This window comes from Babylonia areolata, chromosome 20, assembly GCF_041734735.1.
Source record: "Babylonia areolata isolate BAREFJ2019XMU chromosome 20, ASM4173473v1, whole genome shotgun sequence".
Classification (NCBI taxonomy): domain Eukaryota; kingdom Metazoa; phylum Mollusca; class Gastropoda; order Neogastropoda; family Buccinidae; genus Babylonia; species Babylonia areolata.
The window spans coordinates 280,014-296,139 of record NC_134895.1 but is presented as its reverse complement, the minus strand read 5'-3'; the positions used below and the strand labels follow the sequence as shown (position 1 = coordinate 296,139).

Here is a 16,126-nt window from a genome sequence, read left to right as displayed (position 1 = left end):
CTCTCTCTCCCCCCCTCTCTCTCTTTATCTCTCTCTCATCTCTTCTGTCTCCCCCTTTCTCTCTCTCTCTCTATTATTTATACCATATATATATATATAAAGATTGTTATACTGTGAAAATTTGGAAAATAAATGTTGTGGATTACGTGAACGTGGTTTCGTATTTTAGATGCTGTGTGTGTTTGTGGTTGTCTCAAACTGCTACACTCTATGTTTTTTCTCTCTCTCTCTGGTAAATAGAAACAAGCATGTAAAAAATCGAATGGTGTGTGTGTGTGTGTGTGTGTGCGCGCGCGCGCGCGCGCGCGTGTGTGTGTGCATGTGTGTGTGTATTTGTGTGTGTGTGTGTGTGCTTGCTTGTGTGCGTGTGTGCGCGCGTGTGTGTGTGTGTGTGTGTGTGCGTGTGTATGTATGTGTGTGTGTATGTGTGTGTGTGTGTTTTTGTGTGTATGCGTGTGTGTGTGTGCGTGTGAGTATGTGTATATGTGTGTATGTGTATGTGTGAGTATGTGAGTGTGTGCGTGCGTGCGTGCGTGCGTGCGTGCGTGCGTGTGTGTGTGTGTGTGTGTGTGTGTGTGTGAGCACGTGCGCGCTCAGGCAAGAGATGAAGATGGAGGCGACAATGTACGATTTCATCATTTTATTGTCATGTTGGGTAAGCTTCGTTTTCCTCTTCAGTTTGAGAGGAAAAAAACAACAACAAATAAACAAACAAAACAACAACAACAACAAAAAACAACACTCCCATTGTCTGTTCTAAACTTCAGGTTGGATTTAAAATGATGATGTTGACCTGTCCGTGGTTAATTCATTATTGCATGCAGTGTCAGGAAGTGTGTTAACCGTGGTTAATTCATTATTGCATGCAGTGTCAGGAAGTGTGTTATCCGTGGTTAATTCATTATTGCGTGCAGTGTCAGGAAGTGTGTTATCCGTGGTTAATTCATTATTGCGTGCAGTGTCAGGAAGTGTGTTATCGTGCCTGATAACCAAACCATTCAACAAAGAACACTTTCTTTCTGTTTTTGTTGTTGTTAATGCCTTCGTCATGGCTGATCTTTATTTTATTTTTTTTTTTTTTACGAATGGGGAGAGGGGAATTGTGGAGGGAAGAGGAGGGGGCGGGGGTGTGGGGGTGGGGTGTCAGGGGGGGGGGATTCCTTCTGTTCGTTTAGGGAATGAATGAAAGTTCTTTTCCGTACTACTGTGTCGGAGGAGAACCTTTTTTGTCATCTTTACTAAAAATGATGAAACCAAGAAACGTGGCTGGTTGGCTTCCATTGGATATCCGTGTGAACAGAATACAGTTGTAGTGTTTGCTTTTGATCTGATAGCTACTCCAAATAAAAACCTCAGGAAACATTACCGACCGAACCAGCCAGACAACCAGGCGGACATTCCAGAGCCTGACCTTGACCCTGACCCTGACCTGGTTTCCACCCCGCCCAGTGAACTGGCAGTCCCCCTGCCTTCCCTCCCTTGCCCTTCAGGCAGCGTGTTCGTTCTTTGCGGCACTGCCGGGATTTGACCTCCGGTCACCAGGTTGTGCTGTGGAGAGGTCTGACGGTCCACCAAAGGCGTCACCACTCTTCGTGGGGCAGGAACGCCCCCAGCTTGTCCTGGACCGTCCAGCCGGCTCCTTCCCGCTGACCCCGCTTGACGGCTTGCTGTCTGTGACGTGATCGGACGGGCAGGACGTCGTGACGGACTTCCGCCGCCCTGACTTCCCGTGCTGGTGCGTGAGGCCGGAGGGTCAGCGTCGGACGGGATTCCCCAGGCTGGCGTTTCCACGCGAGGTCTGCTTCCGGCGACCCGTGTTGGGGAGGGTGCAGGACGAGGCTTCTGAACACCGGTTGGTGCTCCCCCGTCCCTGCTGCCCTGGGTTTGTTGTTGCCCGCTCGGGGAAGGCGGCGCCGTTTGTTGTTCGTTTGTGGAGGAAGGTAGTGTAGGCTGTCCACTTCCCGGGGAAGGTCTTGCCTGCTGCTGTCCGGTCTCTGCAGACAGCCCCTGCTGCTGCTGCTGCTGCTGCTGGCCGCTGGAGGACAGGAGCCGGTCAGTGTGTCCTGCCGTGGCCCGCTCTGCTGGAACCCTGGGCTGACCGACAGTGAAGGAGGTGTCCACCCCTACCCAGTATGTGGTCACCCTCCGGACAACGGTCGTCCTGCAGTACAGAACACAGAATAGACAACGGTCGTCCTGCAGTACAGAACACAGAATAGACAACGGTCGTCCTGTAGTACAGAACACAGAATGCTCTGCTGTTTCCAAAGAGAAATTATATGATTATCTTGTGCTGTGAAACCAGAATCACAGTCATTCCATGTATTATATAAAAAAAACATAAAATACTTAAACCCCTCGACTGCCGGGGGAAAAAACAGTAGAATGTGGTGTTTCAAGTAATAAATCAATATCCAGAAGAATCTGGCCAAAACAGAAAATGGTCTTGGTGATATATCACTCTAGATCAAATATGTGAATTTTCAACCTTCCAACCATATTTCCCTTCTTTTGATGACGTCAATAATGACGTCACTGAGGACGTAAGTGCTACGTCCTAAAGAAGTCAAGGGGTTTTTAATTGTCGACTTACATACAGTATATATACCATAGCCATACGCATGCAATAATCACAGTTAAAGGTACAACATATCACACTGTTATCAAACAAAGACATCATTATAACAACGCGCCATTGTGTGCTGTGTCCTATTGCCACAGAAGACAGTTCTCTTATTCAGAAACGGAAGTTTGAACTTTTTTTGTATCTCGTACACTTACTTACTTGCATGTTTCAGTAGTTTCACGCCACCACCACCACAAGGAATATACAACCAAATTCTAACTTCGATTCTAAGAAAGGAAACGTGTCTAACCACAAGGACAACACAACCAAATTCTAACTTCGATTCTAAGAAAGGAAACGTGTCTAACCACAAGGACAACACAAACAAATTCTAACTTCGTTTCTGAGAAAGGAAACTTCTGTGTGTATTCTTCTGTGTGTATTCTACGCCAACGATTGCTGAGACGAACATAACCTTTGAGCTAAACGAGAGAGTGAACCACAATGGGATCACACTTGTTGTCGACAAGGATTCGTGTGTACTCAGTATCGAAGCTGTGCTATTTTGCGTGCAAGGTAAGCGCAACCCATGAAATCAATTCCGCCAGGAGAGGTAAGACATGGCTGAAGGCTCAAAGCCTTCCAGTCAAGAAACGAATCATGACAACACACAAACCATTGAAAGAAAAGCCACGAAAAGAGCTGATTGCAATTAACACGTCGCTGCAGGTAGGAATCAAGATACACTAACCGACGTCAAACAGCTGATTCTCCACTATCGCTGTGCCTCTTCGTCTTTCTCTCGTCTGTCGTATCGTATCGGATCGTATCGTGTCGTGTCGTGTCGTGTCGTGTCGTGTCGTATCGTATCGGATCGGATCGTGTCGTGTCGTGTCGGATCGTGTCGTGTCGTGTCGTGTCGTGTCGTGTCGTGACGTGTCGTATCGTGTCGTATCGGATCGTGTCGTGTCGTGTCGTATCGAATCGAATCGTGTCGTGTCGTGTCGTGTCGTGTCGTATCGTATCGGATCGGATCGTGTCGTGTCGTATCGAATCGTGTCGTGTCGTGTCGTGTCGTGTTGGATCGTGTCGTGTCGTGTCGTATCGTATCGTATAGTATCGTGTCGTGTCGCATCGTATCGTATCATGTCGTATGGTATCGTGTCGTGTCCTATCGTATCATGTCGTGTCGTGTCGTGTCGTATCGTATCGTATCGTATCGTGTCGTGTCGTGTCGTGTCGTGTCGTGTCGTGTCGCATCGCATCGCATCGCATCGTATTGTATCATGTCGTATGGTATCGTGTCGTGTCCTATCGTATCATGTCGTGTCGTGTTGTATCGTATCGTATTGTATCGTATCGTATCGTATCGTATCGTATCGTATTGTATTGCATCGCATCGCGTCGTATCGTGGTGTAGTGTAGTGTAGTGTAGTGCATTGCATCGCATCCGATCGCACAGTATTGTATTGCATTGTATTGTGTTGTATTCAATTTATTCTGTTCTACTGTCACTCTTCCTGACAACAGAGTTCTGTGTGAGATTCGCGTTTCTGCCCCCTTGGAGACCGCGTCGCTTCAGAGCAGCGCCGGTCATTATTATTCATTTTAGTTATTTATTCATTTATTATTATTATTATTATTATTATTATTATTCTGCCAACAAGTGTATTCGTTTTCCGCTCGAAGCGAAGTTGCCAGCAACAACCCTATTTGCTGTGAGTTCTTTTACGTGCGCTAAGCGCATGCTGCACAAGAGACGTCAGTTTATGATCTCATCCGAATGAGTAGCGTCCAGACCACCACTGACCACTCACGGCCTAATGGAAGGGGGTGAAATACTAGCGAGTGTTGGGATTCGATCCCCGAACGCTTAGGTTCCCTCGCTTCCTAAGCGGACGTGTTAACCATGAGGCCACCAGTCCACGCAGTGTTTGTTTGACAGAAGACACTGGGATCTAAACATGTGGCACCTTAGTTCTCGTTTTGTGTTTGTCCTTCAGTCCTACCTTCCTGTCGAAGGTTCCACCAAACAAAAACACAGTGAAAAAAACAAAACAAAAAATAAAAAGCAAAAAACAAACAAACAAACAAAACTGTTGAAATATGTTACCAAAAAGAAATCGTTAAATCTCTCCCCCCCCCCCCCCCCCAACCCTCTCTCTCTCTCTCTCTCTCTCTCTCTCTCTCTCATTCTCTAAAACACATATATACATATCTAAAGAAAAAAAGAAGAAGACGAAGAAGAAGAAGAAAAAAAACCCCACTAAATCCTGAACCGCGAAATCATCCGCTTTGTTCATGGTATAAGAGACAAACAGAGAAAGTGACAGACAGACAGGCAGGCAGGCAGACAGACAGGCAGACAGACAGACAGACAAGCAGTCACAGAGACAGATAGACTGACAGACAGGCAGACAGACAGACAGACAGACAGACAGACAAGCAGTGACACAGACAGGCAGACAGACAGACAGCCGCCGATATTTTCTTCCCCCCATTAGACCTTGAGTGGTGGTCTGGACGCTAGTCATTCGGATGAGACGATAAACCGAGGTCCCGTGTGCAGCATGCACTTAGCGCACGTAAAAGAACCCACGGCAACAAAAGGGTTGTTCCTGGCAAAATTCTGTAGAAAAATCCACTTCGATAGGAAAAACAAATAAAACTGCACGCAGGAAAAAATACAAAACAAGACAGGCAAGGCCTTCTAGACTCACTTGTGATACACTTTTTAAAAAAATCCAAGCTTTTTATGTATTGAGTATAATTTCAAAATGTAATGTTTAAGATGAGAAAGATCAGTTTAAAGCAAATTAAGTCCCCTAGCATTAATTACAGAGTAATTTCCCTTTTTTACCATCTGCACCAAAACGTTTGCAAAATAAATAAAACTTCCATGCTTAGCAAAAGAAGTTCCTGTTTGAACAAAAAATGATAATAATGACTGCTCTTGTTGTTGGGTCAGAATATCAGATCAAAGTGCCAAGTTTAGAGAATACAAAAATATAAATATAACAGTAAATGCAGTTTGCATATAGTTAGGCTTCTTTTTTGACTCACTTGTGTAAACAAAGTGAGTCTATGTTTTAACCCGGTGTTCGGTTGTCTCTGTGTGTGTGTGTGTGTGTGTGTGTGTGTGTGTGTCCGTGTGTCTGTGTGTCCGTGGTAAACTTTAACATTGACATTTTCTCTGCAAATACTTTGTCAGTTGACACCAAATTTGGCATAAAAATAGGAAAAATACAGTTCTTTCCAGTCATCTTGTTTAAAACAATATTGCACCTCTGGGATGGGCACAAATGGGTGGCGCTGTAGTGTGGCGACGCGCTCTCCCTGGGGAGAGCAGCCCGATTTCACACAGAGAAATCTGTTGTGATGAAAAGAAATACAAATACAAAAACCAGTCAGACAGACAGACTGACAGACAGACACTGACAACCAGTCACACAGACACACAAGCAGTCACACAGACAGACAGACAGACAAGCAGTCACACAGACAGACAGACAGACAGGCAGGCAGACAGACAGACAGACAAGCAGTCACACAGACTAACAGACGGACAGACAAGCAGACAGACAGTCAGACAGACAGACAGGCATGCACCAGAGCAGACAGAAAGGCCAATGAAGAGTACCTCAGTATGTAGGTGGACCCGATGGAAGCGTCATCAGGGACTCTCCACTTGAAGGAGGTCCTGTCCGTGGCCAGTCTCCTTCTGTGGGTCAGCCCGCTGCCTGGGGCCCTTGAGGACTGTTGGACACACACACACACACACACACACACACACACACGCTTCGTTGAAGTCGTCCAGAAAGAGAAGCTTGTGTGTGTGTGTGTGTGTGCGTGTGTGTGTGCTGTGCGTGTGTGTGTGTATGTGTGCGTGCGCGCGCGCGCGCGTGTGTGTGTGTGTGTGTGTGTGTGTGTGTGTGTGCCGTGCGTTTTTCTCCCTGTCTCTCTTTCCCTACCCTTCTGTATCTGTATCTGTATCTGCATCTGCGTCTGTGTCTGTGTCTTGTCTGTCTGTCTGTCTGTATCTAATGTGCAAGTCGATGCTTGTTTGTGTGCATGCATACGGTGCTGGCTGGCGTGTTTTACATACATGCGAAAGTGGCATAACAAACACACACACATACACACACACACACTACTAAATTTATCTCCCTCCCCTACCCCCCACCCCCTACCCCTTACCCCTACCCCCCTAACCTCCACCCTCTCTCCCTGTTGTATGCCTGCCCAAGCCAAGCCACTGACCGTGCAGTTGAGCAACCTGAAGTGGGTGGTGTTGGTCAGGGTCAGGGTTAGGGTCAGAGTCAGGGTCAGGGTCAGGGTTAGGGTCAGGGTTAGGGTCAGGGTTAGGGTCAGGGTTAGGGTTAGCCACTGACCGTGCAGTTGAGCAACCTGAAGTGGGTGGTGTTGGTCAGGGTCAGGGTTAGGGTCAGAGTCAGGGTCAGGGTCAGGGTTAGGGTCAGGGTTAGGGTTAGCCACTGACCGTGCAGTTGAGCAACCTGAAGTGGGTGGTGTTGGTCAGGGTCAGGGTTAGGGTCAGAGTCAGGGTTAGGGTCAGGGTTAGGGTCAGGGTTAGCCACTGACCGTGCAGTTGAGCAACCTGAAGTGGGTGGTGTTGGTCAGGGTTAGGGTTAGGTTTAGGGTCAGGGTTAGGGTTAGGGTCAGGGTTAGGGTTAGCCACTGACCGTGCAGTTGAGCAACCTGAAGTGGGTGGTGTTGGTCAGGGTTAGGGTTAGGTTTAGGGTCAGGGTTAGGGTCAGGGTCAGGGTTAGGGTTAGCCACTGACCGTGCAGTTGAGCAACCTGAAGTGGGTTGTGTTGGTCAGGGTTAGGGTTAGGGTTAGGGTTAGCCACTGACCGTGCAGTTGAGCAGCCTGAAGTGGGTGGTGTTGGTCACGGTTAGGGTCAGGGTCAGGGTTAGGGTCAGGGTCAGGGTTAGCCACTGACCGTGCAGTTGAGCAACCTGAAGTGGGTGGTGTTGGTCAGGGTTAGGGTTAGGTTTAGGGTCAGGGTTAGGGTTAGGGTCAGGGTTAGGGTTAGCCACTGACCGTGCAGTTGAGCAACCTGAAGTGGGTTGTGTTGGTCAGGGTTAGGGTTAGGGTTAGGGTTAGCCACTGACCGTGCAGTTGAGCAGCCTGAAGTGGGTGGTGTTGGTCACGGTTAGGGTCAGGGTCAGGGTTAGGGTCAGGGTCAGGGTTAGCCACTGACCGTGCAGTTGAGCAGCCTGAAGTGGGTGGTGTTGGTCACGGTTAGGGTCAGGGTCAGGGTTAGGGTTAGGGTTAGGGTTAGCCACTGACCGTGCAGTTGAGCAACCTGAAGTGGGTTGTGTTGGTCAGGGTTAGGGTCAGGGTTAGGGTCAGGGTTAGGGTCAGGGTTAGGGTTAGCCACTGACCTAGGGTTAGGGTTAGGGTTAGGGTTAGGGTCAGGGTTAGGGTTAGGGTCAGGGTTAGGGTCAGGGTTTGGGTTAGGGTCAGGGTTAGGGTCAGAGTCAGGGTTAGGGTCAGGGTTAGGGTTAGGGTCAGGGTTAGGGTTAGCCACTGACCGTGCAGTTGAGCAGCCTGAAGTGGGTGGTGTTGGTCACGGTTAGGGTCAGGGTCAGGGTTAGGGTTAGGGTCAGGGTTAGGGTCAGGGTTAGGGTTAGCCACTGACCGTGCAGTTGAGCAACCTGAAGTGGGTGGTGTTGGTCAGGATGAAGCCGGGCAGCACGGTGTCCACGGCATCTCCAGGCCGGGCCGTCACCAGCAGGCCTTGGAACCTGTCGCTCGAGTTCTTCACCGACACGTGCACTGTAGAACACAACACCATCATCAGCAACGTCGTCCATCCGTCATCATGATCATCATCATCATCATCGTCGACGTCATTGTCGTCGTTGTCATCTTCATCACAGTCGTCGTCATTATCGTCGTTGTCATCTTCATCATCATCGTCGTGGTCGTTGTCGTCGTTATCTTCATTATCGTTGTCGTCATCGTCGTCGTCGTCGTTATCATCATCATCGTTGTCGTCGTAATCATCGTCGTCGTCATCATCACCATCGTTGTCGTCGTGGTTATCTTCATCATCGTCATCGTTGTCGTCATCATCATCATCGCCATCATCATCATCACAACTAACATCAAAGTGACAACAACAATGATATAAAGAATTCTGCTGTTGCTGCTGCTGCTGCTGATGATGATGATGATGATGATGATGACGACGATGATGATGATAATAGCAACAGCAACAACAGCAATAATAAAGACATATAATGGATAAATCAACAAATGAATAAAGAAACAAAGAAATACATGAATACATAAATAAATAAGTAGATGACTGATACCCATGACGGTGGTGATGATGGCGGTAAGATTGGATTGCACAGCGCTTACCTTCACTGAGCGCTATCACGAAATTGACTGAATAAAGTAGGCCTAGTTGATGCAACATTTCTCTGATTTCCCCTTTTGTTAATGTACACACACACACATACACACACACAACACACACACACACCACACACACACACACACACACACACACAACACAAACACAACACAATACACATTCATACACACATATATACACACATACACACACACACACACACAGACACACACACACACACAGACACACACACACACACACATACATACATACATACATACATACATACACACACACATACATACATACATACATACGTACATACATACATACACAAATACACACACACAGAAACACACACACACACGCACACTCTCTCTCTCTCTCTCTCTCAACACCTCCCTGTCCCCCTCCCCTGCCTCAACGCACACCCATACACCACCGACCACCACAGACCCTCCACCCACACTCTCCACCCCAATACCCACCCCCACACAGGCACACGCTCACACACACACACACACACATACATACACAAACACACACACACACAAAGACACATACACACAAACACTCACGCACACACACAACCACACACACTCTCTCTCTCAACACCTCCGTGTCCTTCTCCCCTCCCTCAACGCACACCCATACACCACCGACCACCACAGACCCTCCATCCACACCCCTACCCTTCACCCCAACACCCACCCCTAACCCCAACACCCACACCCCAACCCCAACACCCACACCCCAAACCCAACATCCTCCCCCCCACCCCCCGACACACACACACACTGACCATCAATAACAGCCTCAGGCAGAGCTCTCTCTGGTACCATCTTTATATTGACAGGGAAGGTCTTCTCCACCCCCACCCCCCACCCCCCACCTCCCCCCCCTCCCCCCCCACACACACCCCCCCACACACTGACCATCAATAACAGCCTCAGGCAGAGCTCTCTCTGGTACCATCTTTATATTGACAGGGAAGGTCTTCTCCACCCCAACACACACACACCAACCCCCCCCCCACCCCCACCCCCCCTGGTCCCCCCCCCCCCCCACACACACACACACTGACCATCAATAACAGCCCCAGGCAGAGCTCTCTCTGGTACCATCTTTATATTGACAGGGAAGGTCTTCTCCACCCCAACACACACACACCAACCCCCCACCCCCACCCCCCTGGTCCCCCCCACACACACACACACACTGACCATCAATAACAGCCTCAGGCAGAGCTCTCTCTGGTACCATCTTTATATTGACAGGGAAGGTCTTCTCCACCCCAACACACACACACCAACCCCCCACCCCCACCCCCCTGGTCCCCCCCCACACACACACACACACTGACCATCAATAACAGCCCCAGGCAGAGCTCTCTCGGGCTCCAGCTTTACATTGACAGGGAAGGTTTTCTCCGACTGGGGGGTCCACGGGTGGTTGGGCCGCATCCTTTTGCAGGTGAAGGGGGGTGCGCCAGAGGGGAAGGCCCCCGTGATGTGGATCAGGGTCAGGGTCAGGGTCAGGGTGGTCGCCAGGCGCCACAGCAAGGCTGAGTTCGTGGGCAGCATTGTCAGTAGTTTAGTCTTCACTGCAAGGCTGCAACAACAACAGCAACACTACTACTATTACTACTACTACTGCTGCTGCTACTGCTGCTGCTGCTGCTACTACTACTACTGCTACCAGTAATAATAATAACAATAACAACAATGAATATGAATAAATTCAATAGATAAGATGATGATAATGAAAACGATGATAATAATAATAATAATACTAATAATGATGATGATGATGATGTGTGTGTGTGTGTGTCTGTGTGTGTGTGTGTGTGTCTGTGTGTATGTGTGTCTGTGTGTGAGGGAGAGAGAGAGAATGTGTGTGTGGTGGGGGTGGGGGGGGAGAGGTGGGGCGAAGGAGGAGAGTGGAAAATGCCGCGTGCATGTACTCTTCCTCGAACCACGTCATTTGAGGTCCTTCCTCCTTAAAAACAGTGTGTGTGTGTGTGTGGGGGGGGGGGGTGTGGGGGGGGTGCGTGCGTGCGTGTGTGTGTGTGTGTGTGTGTGTGCGTGCGTGCGTGTGCGTGCGTGCGTGCGTGCATGCGCGTGTGTGTGTGTGTGTGCTCGCGCGCGCGTGCGTGCGTTCGAGAGTAGGAACAAGTCCCTGGCCTGTCACAACGATTCGGCGAACGAAAACACGAATAACGAACTGTGGTTGAAAAGCAAAACAATACCCAAGGTGGAACACACAATTGTGAGAGAGAGACAGTCGCTACATCTTTCTGAATGCTTGTGTCTGTCTCTGTCTCTGTCTGTCTCTCTGTCTGTCTGTCTGTCTGTCTGTCCGTCTCTCTCTCTCTCTCTCTCTCTCTCTCTCTCTATATATATATATATATATATGTATATGTCTGTCAGTCTGTCTGCCTGGCTGTCTGTCTGTCTGTCTATTTGTCTGTCTGTCTGTGTCTCTTTCTGTCTGTTTATCTGTCTCTCTCTAGATATATCTCTCTGTCTGGCTGGCTGTTTGTCTGGCTGTCTCTGTCTGTCAATCTATTTATCTGTCTGTCTATCTGTTTGTCTGTCTGTGTCTCTTTATGTCTTTCTGTTTTTCTGTCTGTCTCTCTCTCTCTCTAGATATATCTCTCTGTCTGTCTGTCTGGCTGGCTGGCTGTTTGTCTGGCTGTCTCTGTCTGTCTGTCTGTGTTTCTTTCTGTATGTTTGTCTGTCTGTCTGTCTCTCTGGATATATCTCTCTGCCTGTCTGTGTGCCCGTCTGTCTTCATGGCTCTGTCTGTCCGTCTGTCTGTCTGTCTCTCTCTTTCTCCCCCTCCGTCTCTCTCTCTCTATCCACCATACACCCTTCGCCTTTCCCTTCCACCCCCCTTCTCTCTCTCTCTCTCTGTCTCTCTGTTTGTCTCTATCCGCCATTCACTCTCCCCTCCCACCCATCCCGCTCTCTCTCTCTCTCTCTGTCTCTCTCTCTCTCTCTCTCTCTCTGTCTCTCTCTCTCTCTCTCTCTCTCTCTGTCTCTATCCGCCATTCACTCTCCCCCTCCCACCCCCCTTCTCTCTCTCTCCCTTTTGACACGGACTACATCAGTGTGGCGATAACAAGTGCTGACCCACCTGTGGTCATAGCATCTCCCACCTCTCTCTGTCTCTCTCAATCTCTTCCTTCTCTGAGCTGTGTTCATGAGAGAGAGAGGCGGCCTTTTATGGCGCTCGTCATGAAATATCACTATTTTAGTTAATTACGTGTTATTTATTGTTTCAATGTTACTGTGATTTGTTTATTCATCTTGGTGAAATTGTTCTGTACAAGTGGATATAAAAAAAAAAACTATGATTCATCTGATTTCGTGAATGTTGATCGCTGTGCAACTTGGCACACCTGCACTCACCTGCCGCGGTCTTCACACACGGTGTCCGTGCCGTTCTGGCTGTGGTGTGTGGTACTGTGGTGTGTGGTGCTGTGGTGTGTGGTACTGTGTTGTGTGGTACTGTGGTGTGTGGTACTGTGGTGTGTGGTACTGTGTTGTGTGGTACTGTGGTGTGTGGTACTGTGGTGTGTGGTACTGTGGTGTGTGGTACTGTGGTGTGTGTTACTGTGTTGTGTGGTACTGTGGTGTGTGGTACTGTGGTGTGTGGTACTGTGTTGTGTGGTACTGTGGTGTGTGGTACTGTGGTGTGTGGTACTGTGGTGTGTGGTACTGTGGTGTGTGGTACTGTGGTGTGTGGTACTTTTGCTGTTGGATATCTTCTTCAGCGTCCAAGATGCAATTTACTTGTCCAACATCCATGATAATGTTTTTTGCCATGCACTGAACTCTGGAGTCATGGCGGTCCGGTACTGTGAGTAGATGAATGTGGTGTGTATTGTGTGTGTGTGTGTGTGTGTGTGTGTGTATCTGTTTGTGATCATGGCCAGTCCCGTATCCATATGTGAGGAAAACGGTGGTCGTAAATTAAAACCCACCCTGGATTTATTTCAAAAACGCTTTTCCTGTTCAATTGACGAATTAACTTTGTGGAGGAATTGCCTGTTGTATCGTTATTCAGCCATCACTAACTGACATTTCCTTCACCTACTGTGACTATAATGTGCACGATACTGCTTTATCTCCGCCACCAGTCATTGTGTCTTTTTCCCCTCCCTCTTCTCTTGCAAAAACTGTTTTCCGTATTCTTTTCCGGTCAACCAAGTCCATCACTCTTACTCTGTATTTTACTGCGCAATCGCATAGAACACTACTCTGTCAAGGCATCGATTGCCCGCAATGGGACACTTGTGAATGTGAAATTATAAAAATGTTCATTGACTATTTTCTTCGTGACAAGAACTGTGAAAAACTGTCACGTTCCTTACTGGAACCTTCTATTGGCTTTATCGGTGCTGTTTCTGAGAATATTTCCCTTACACAGCCTTCCGTGGATCTGACTCAGATGGCCTTTTCATCTGACCCTGCTGGTAAGGACCTTCCCCCACCTTCACAGTCTCATCTCCTCCAGGACTCGGACTCTGCCACACCAGTGCAGGAAGGTGTCGTCCTTTACCCCCCTACCCCACCAGTTGTGCATGATGATGTGAACTGTGACCACAACGTTACGACAAAGAAAGACAGGACTCCAATCAGCAAACGGACTCGACTTCAGTGCAGACGTTCTTTGTACAAGACTACAGTGCCAACAGCCTCCAGCCCAGTGACAGCCTTGAAGAACAGAATGACCAAGCTAGAACAGACTGTTAATTCCTTGTCCACAATGGAGCTCTCCACAGATGATATTAACTCTATCATTGATCATATAAAAACTGCAACGAAAAATGATCTGCGTGTAAACATATGTGATAAATTCAATTATATTTGTGATAAGATAGATGACATGAAAACTGTTGTAACAAATTTAGAAACTGTCAACAAACAAATTGTGAAAGAAAACAATTCTATTAAAACTCGGTTAGGTTCTCTACAGTCTCAGATAAAAAGAAGTAAATCATTTCAGAGAGACTGTGTCACAATTTCCACGCAAACATTACCTGATATTTTTGTGAAAAACATTATTACCCATTCTGATGTCTGCACGCAAACAGAAACAGTACCATTCAGTCAAACACGGGATGATGTTAGTCCTGTTAAAGATGTTCGCATGGACACAGTCACTGAGACACAATCTAGTATGCATAATACTTCCTCAAAGCCGGCTTCAGAAGCTAAGTCACAGACCCGTGACAGTCTGTCTCCCGTGAGTGACAAAGTGGAATGTTCCACAGACCCCTCTCCTCTTCCCCCTCAACAGGACGGCGAATCTGTAGAATGTGCTGTTCAGACCAAGAATTTCTATTCTGTCCTCTCTGACACAAATACTGATGTGTCAAAGAACAAAACATATCTATCAACAGACACACATTCTAGGAAAGATACCCAAGCGGTCAAGCCAGATAGTGTCCACAATGCATCATCCCCCTTTGACACGCTGTGTCGTATGTCTGTTCCTTACAGAACTACTGTGTTGCTGGTTGGGGACTCTGTGCTGCGCTACGTCAATCCCAAACGTTTAGTGCTTAGACATGAACGACCATTTAAAATATGTTCCCAGGTATCTCCATCGAAGACCTTCTCTCGTGGCTTCCCTCGTTGTCCGTAACCCCATTTTTAAAGGAACTGATCGTACATGCTGGTGTCAATTCATGCCAGTCAGGTCCCATTTCTGTCAGTACCTGGTCATCCCTCATTGTCTTATGTAATCAGAAATTTCCAAATGCTCGTGTCAGCTTCAGTTCCATTCTTCCTGCCAGAGGCAGACATTCATTCAATAATACTATCTTTCCAGCAAACCGCAATTTAAAGGTGGCTTGTGACAAACATAACGCTACATATATTGACAACTTCCCCAGTTTTGCAGAAGATAGGAGTCTGTACAGTGACGTCATTCACCCAAATGTCCGAGGTACTGCGAAACTTGCGGACAATCTGAAAAATCTGTGGCGGAATGTGCCTGTCAGGAATTTTCCATTTGATTCTTTCCTTCACAATCAAGTTAAAACCCCTCTGAGAAATCCTGAACCAAGACAGCCCTCGGCTTTGACTTACCCCAGTTCTTCATCATTTCACCCTTATGAAAGTGCTCAGAATAATCATGATCGTGCCAACCATCAATTTACTCCAGAAGACTGCCCTCCATTTTCATCCCTTGAACATTTTCCCCCTTTAATGCAAAGATCATCCCCCAAAGAATTTCCAGTGAACCCCCTCCCACATAACCCTGAACCCAGTCTTCCTGTTCACCCTTTGCCCACTCAGAGCTCTGCATTCAGTCATCATCATGTTGACACACCCATGAACACAAATGCGTTTCCCTCACAGAATAGGACGTATGGAATGAATAATCCCAACACCCCAACTGATATCCATCCTTATGCAGAACAGTTACTGAGAATGGCATCACGTCTTTTGTCTCAGCAACATTTCACTCCGTCATAGCAGCCCCCCACCCCACCCCACCCCACCCCCTTATTATTGTTATTTTTATTTTTATTTAATGATTGATAAAAAAATAAATAAATAATTCCTTCTATTATCGATATGAAATCTACCCAGCCGCCTAGGATTAACGTAAAATCAAAAGGTAATGTTTCCACATTCTATCGTGTACATAAATATGGTGTGTGTGTGTGTGTGTGTGTGTGTGTGTGTGTGTGTGTGTGTGTGTGTGTGTGTGTGTGTGTGTGTGATCGTGCGCGTGCCGTGCGTGCGTACGTGCGTGTATGTATGATTGTTACACAATACCCACTAATTTGCCGGACCATCATGAAAAGTGTATTGTTGACTTGTGGTCCAGTAAATGTGACATTTGCGCTTGCGTCACATTTAGAGAAAAGTACAAGTACTTAGTGAATGATACCTTGTACTTATAAACGGTTTGTTAAAGGTCTTTTTTCTTGTCGGTAATTTTCTACTTTTTGCTTGTGATTTGGATATATCGTCTCTTATCTCTGTAAATTACCGTGTTTAGTTGTCATTTGTGCAGTTGACCCTCAGCCTTTATCTAACATTGTGATTATTGTATGGTTGATAAAATTTTGCATTTTCTCGTGAAGTGTAGAGAACAATGCCGAGCACACTTGATGTGTGGCCTTCCAAAGATGGCCTTAGAATTGAATTTC

The 16,126-nt window shown here is 47.4% G+C and overlaps 1 protein-coding gene across 5 annotated transcripts in view; it reads right to left on the bottom strand.

The window, feature by feature from the left end:
• Positions 1–643: 643 nt before the first annotated feature.
• Positions 644–16,126, bottom strand: part of LOC143294857 (uncharacterized) — a 48,165-nt gene continuing 32,682 nt past the window's right edge. For 3 of the 5 annotated variants that reach the window (XM_076606370.1, XM_076606369.1, XM_076606366.1), the window contains 4 exons: positions 10,316–10,563; positions 8,230–8,366; positions 6,207–6,322; positions 644–2,161 (listed from right to left, as the gene is read on the bottom strand). In XM_076606370.1, coding sequence (XP_076462485.1) covers positions 1,363–2,161; positions 6,207–6,322; positions 8,230–8,366; positions 10,316–10,535 — 1,272 coding nt within the window. In that variant the 5' untranslated portion in view covers positions 10,536–10,563 and the 3' untranslated portion in view covers positions 644–1,362. Of the gene's footprint in view, positions 2,162–6,206; positions 6,323–7,438; positions 7,455–7,699; positions 7,716–8,229; positions 8,367–10,315; positions 10,564–16,126 lie in introns of all 5 variants that reach the window. The other 2 variants (XM_076606368.1, XM_076606367.1) reach the window with 2 other exon arrangements.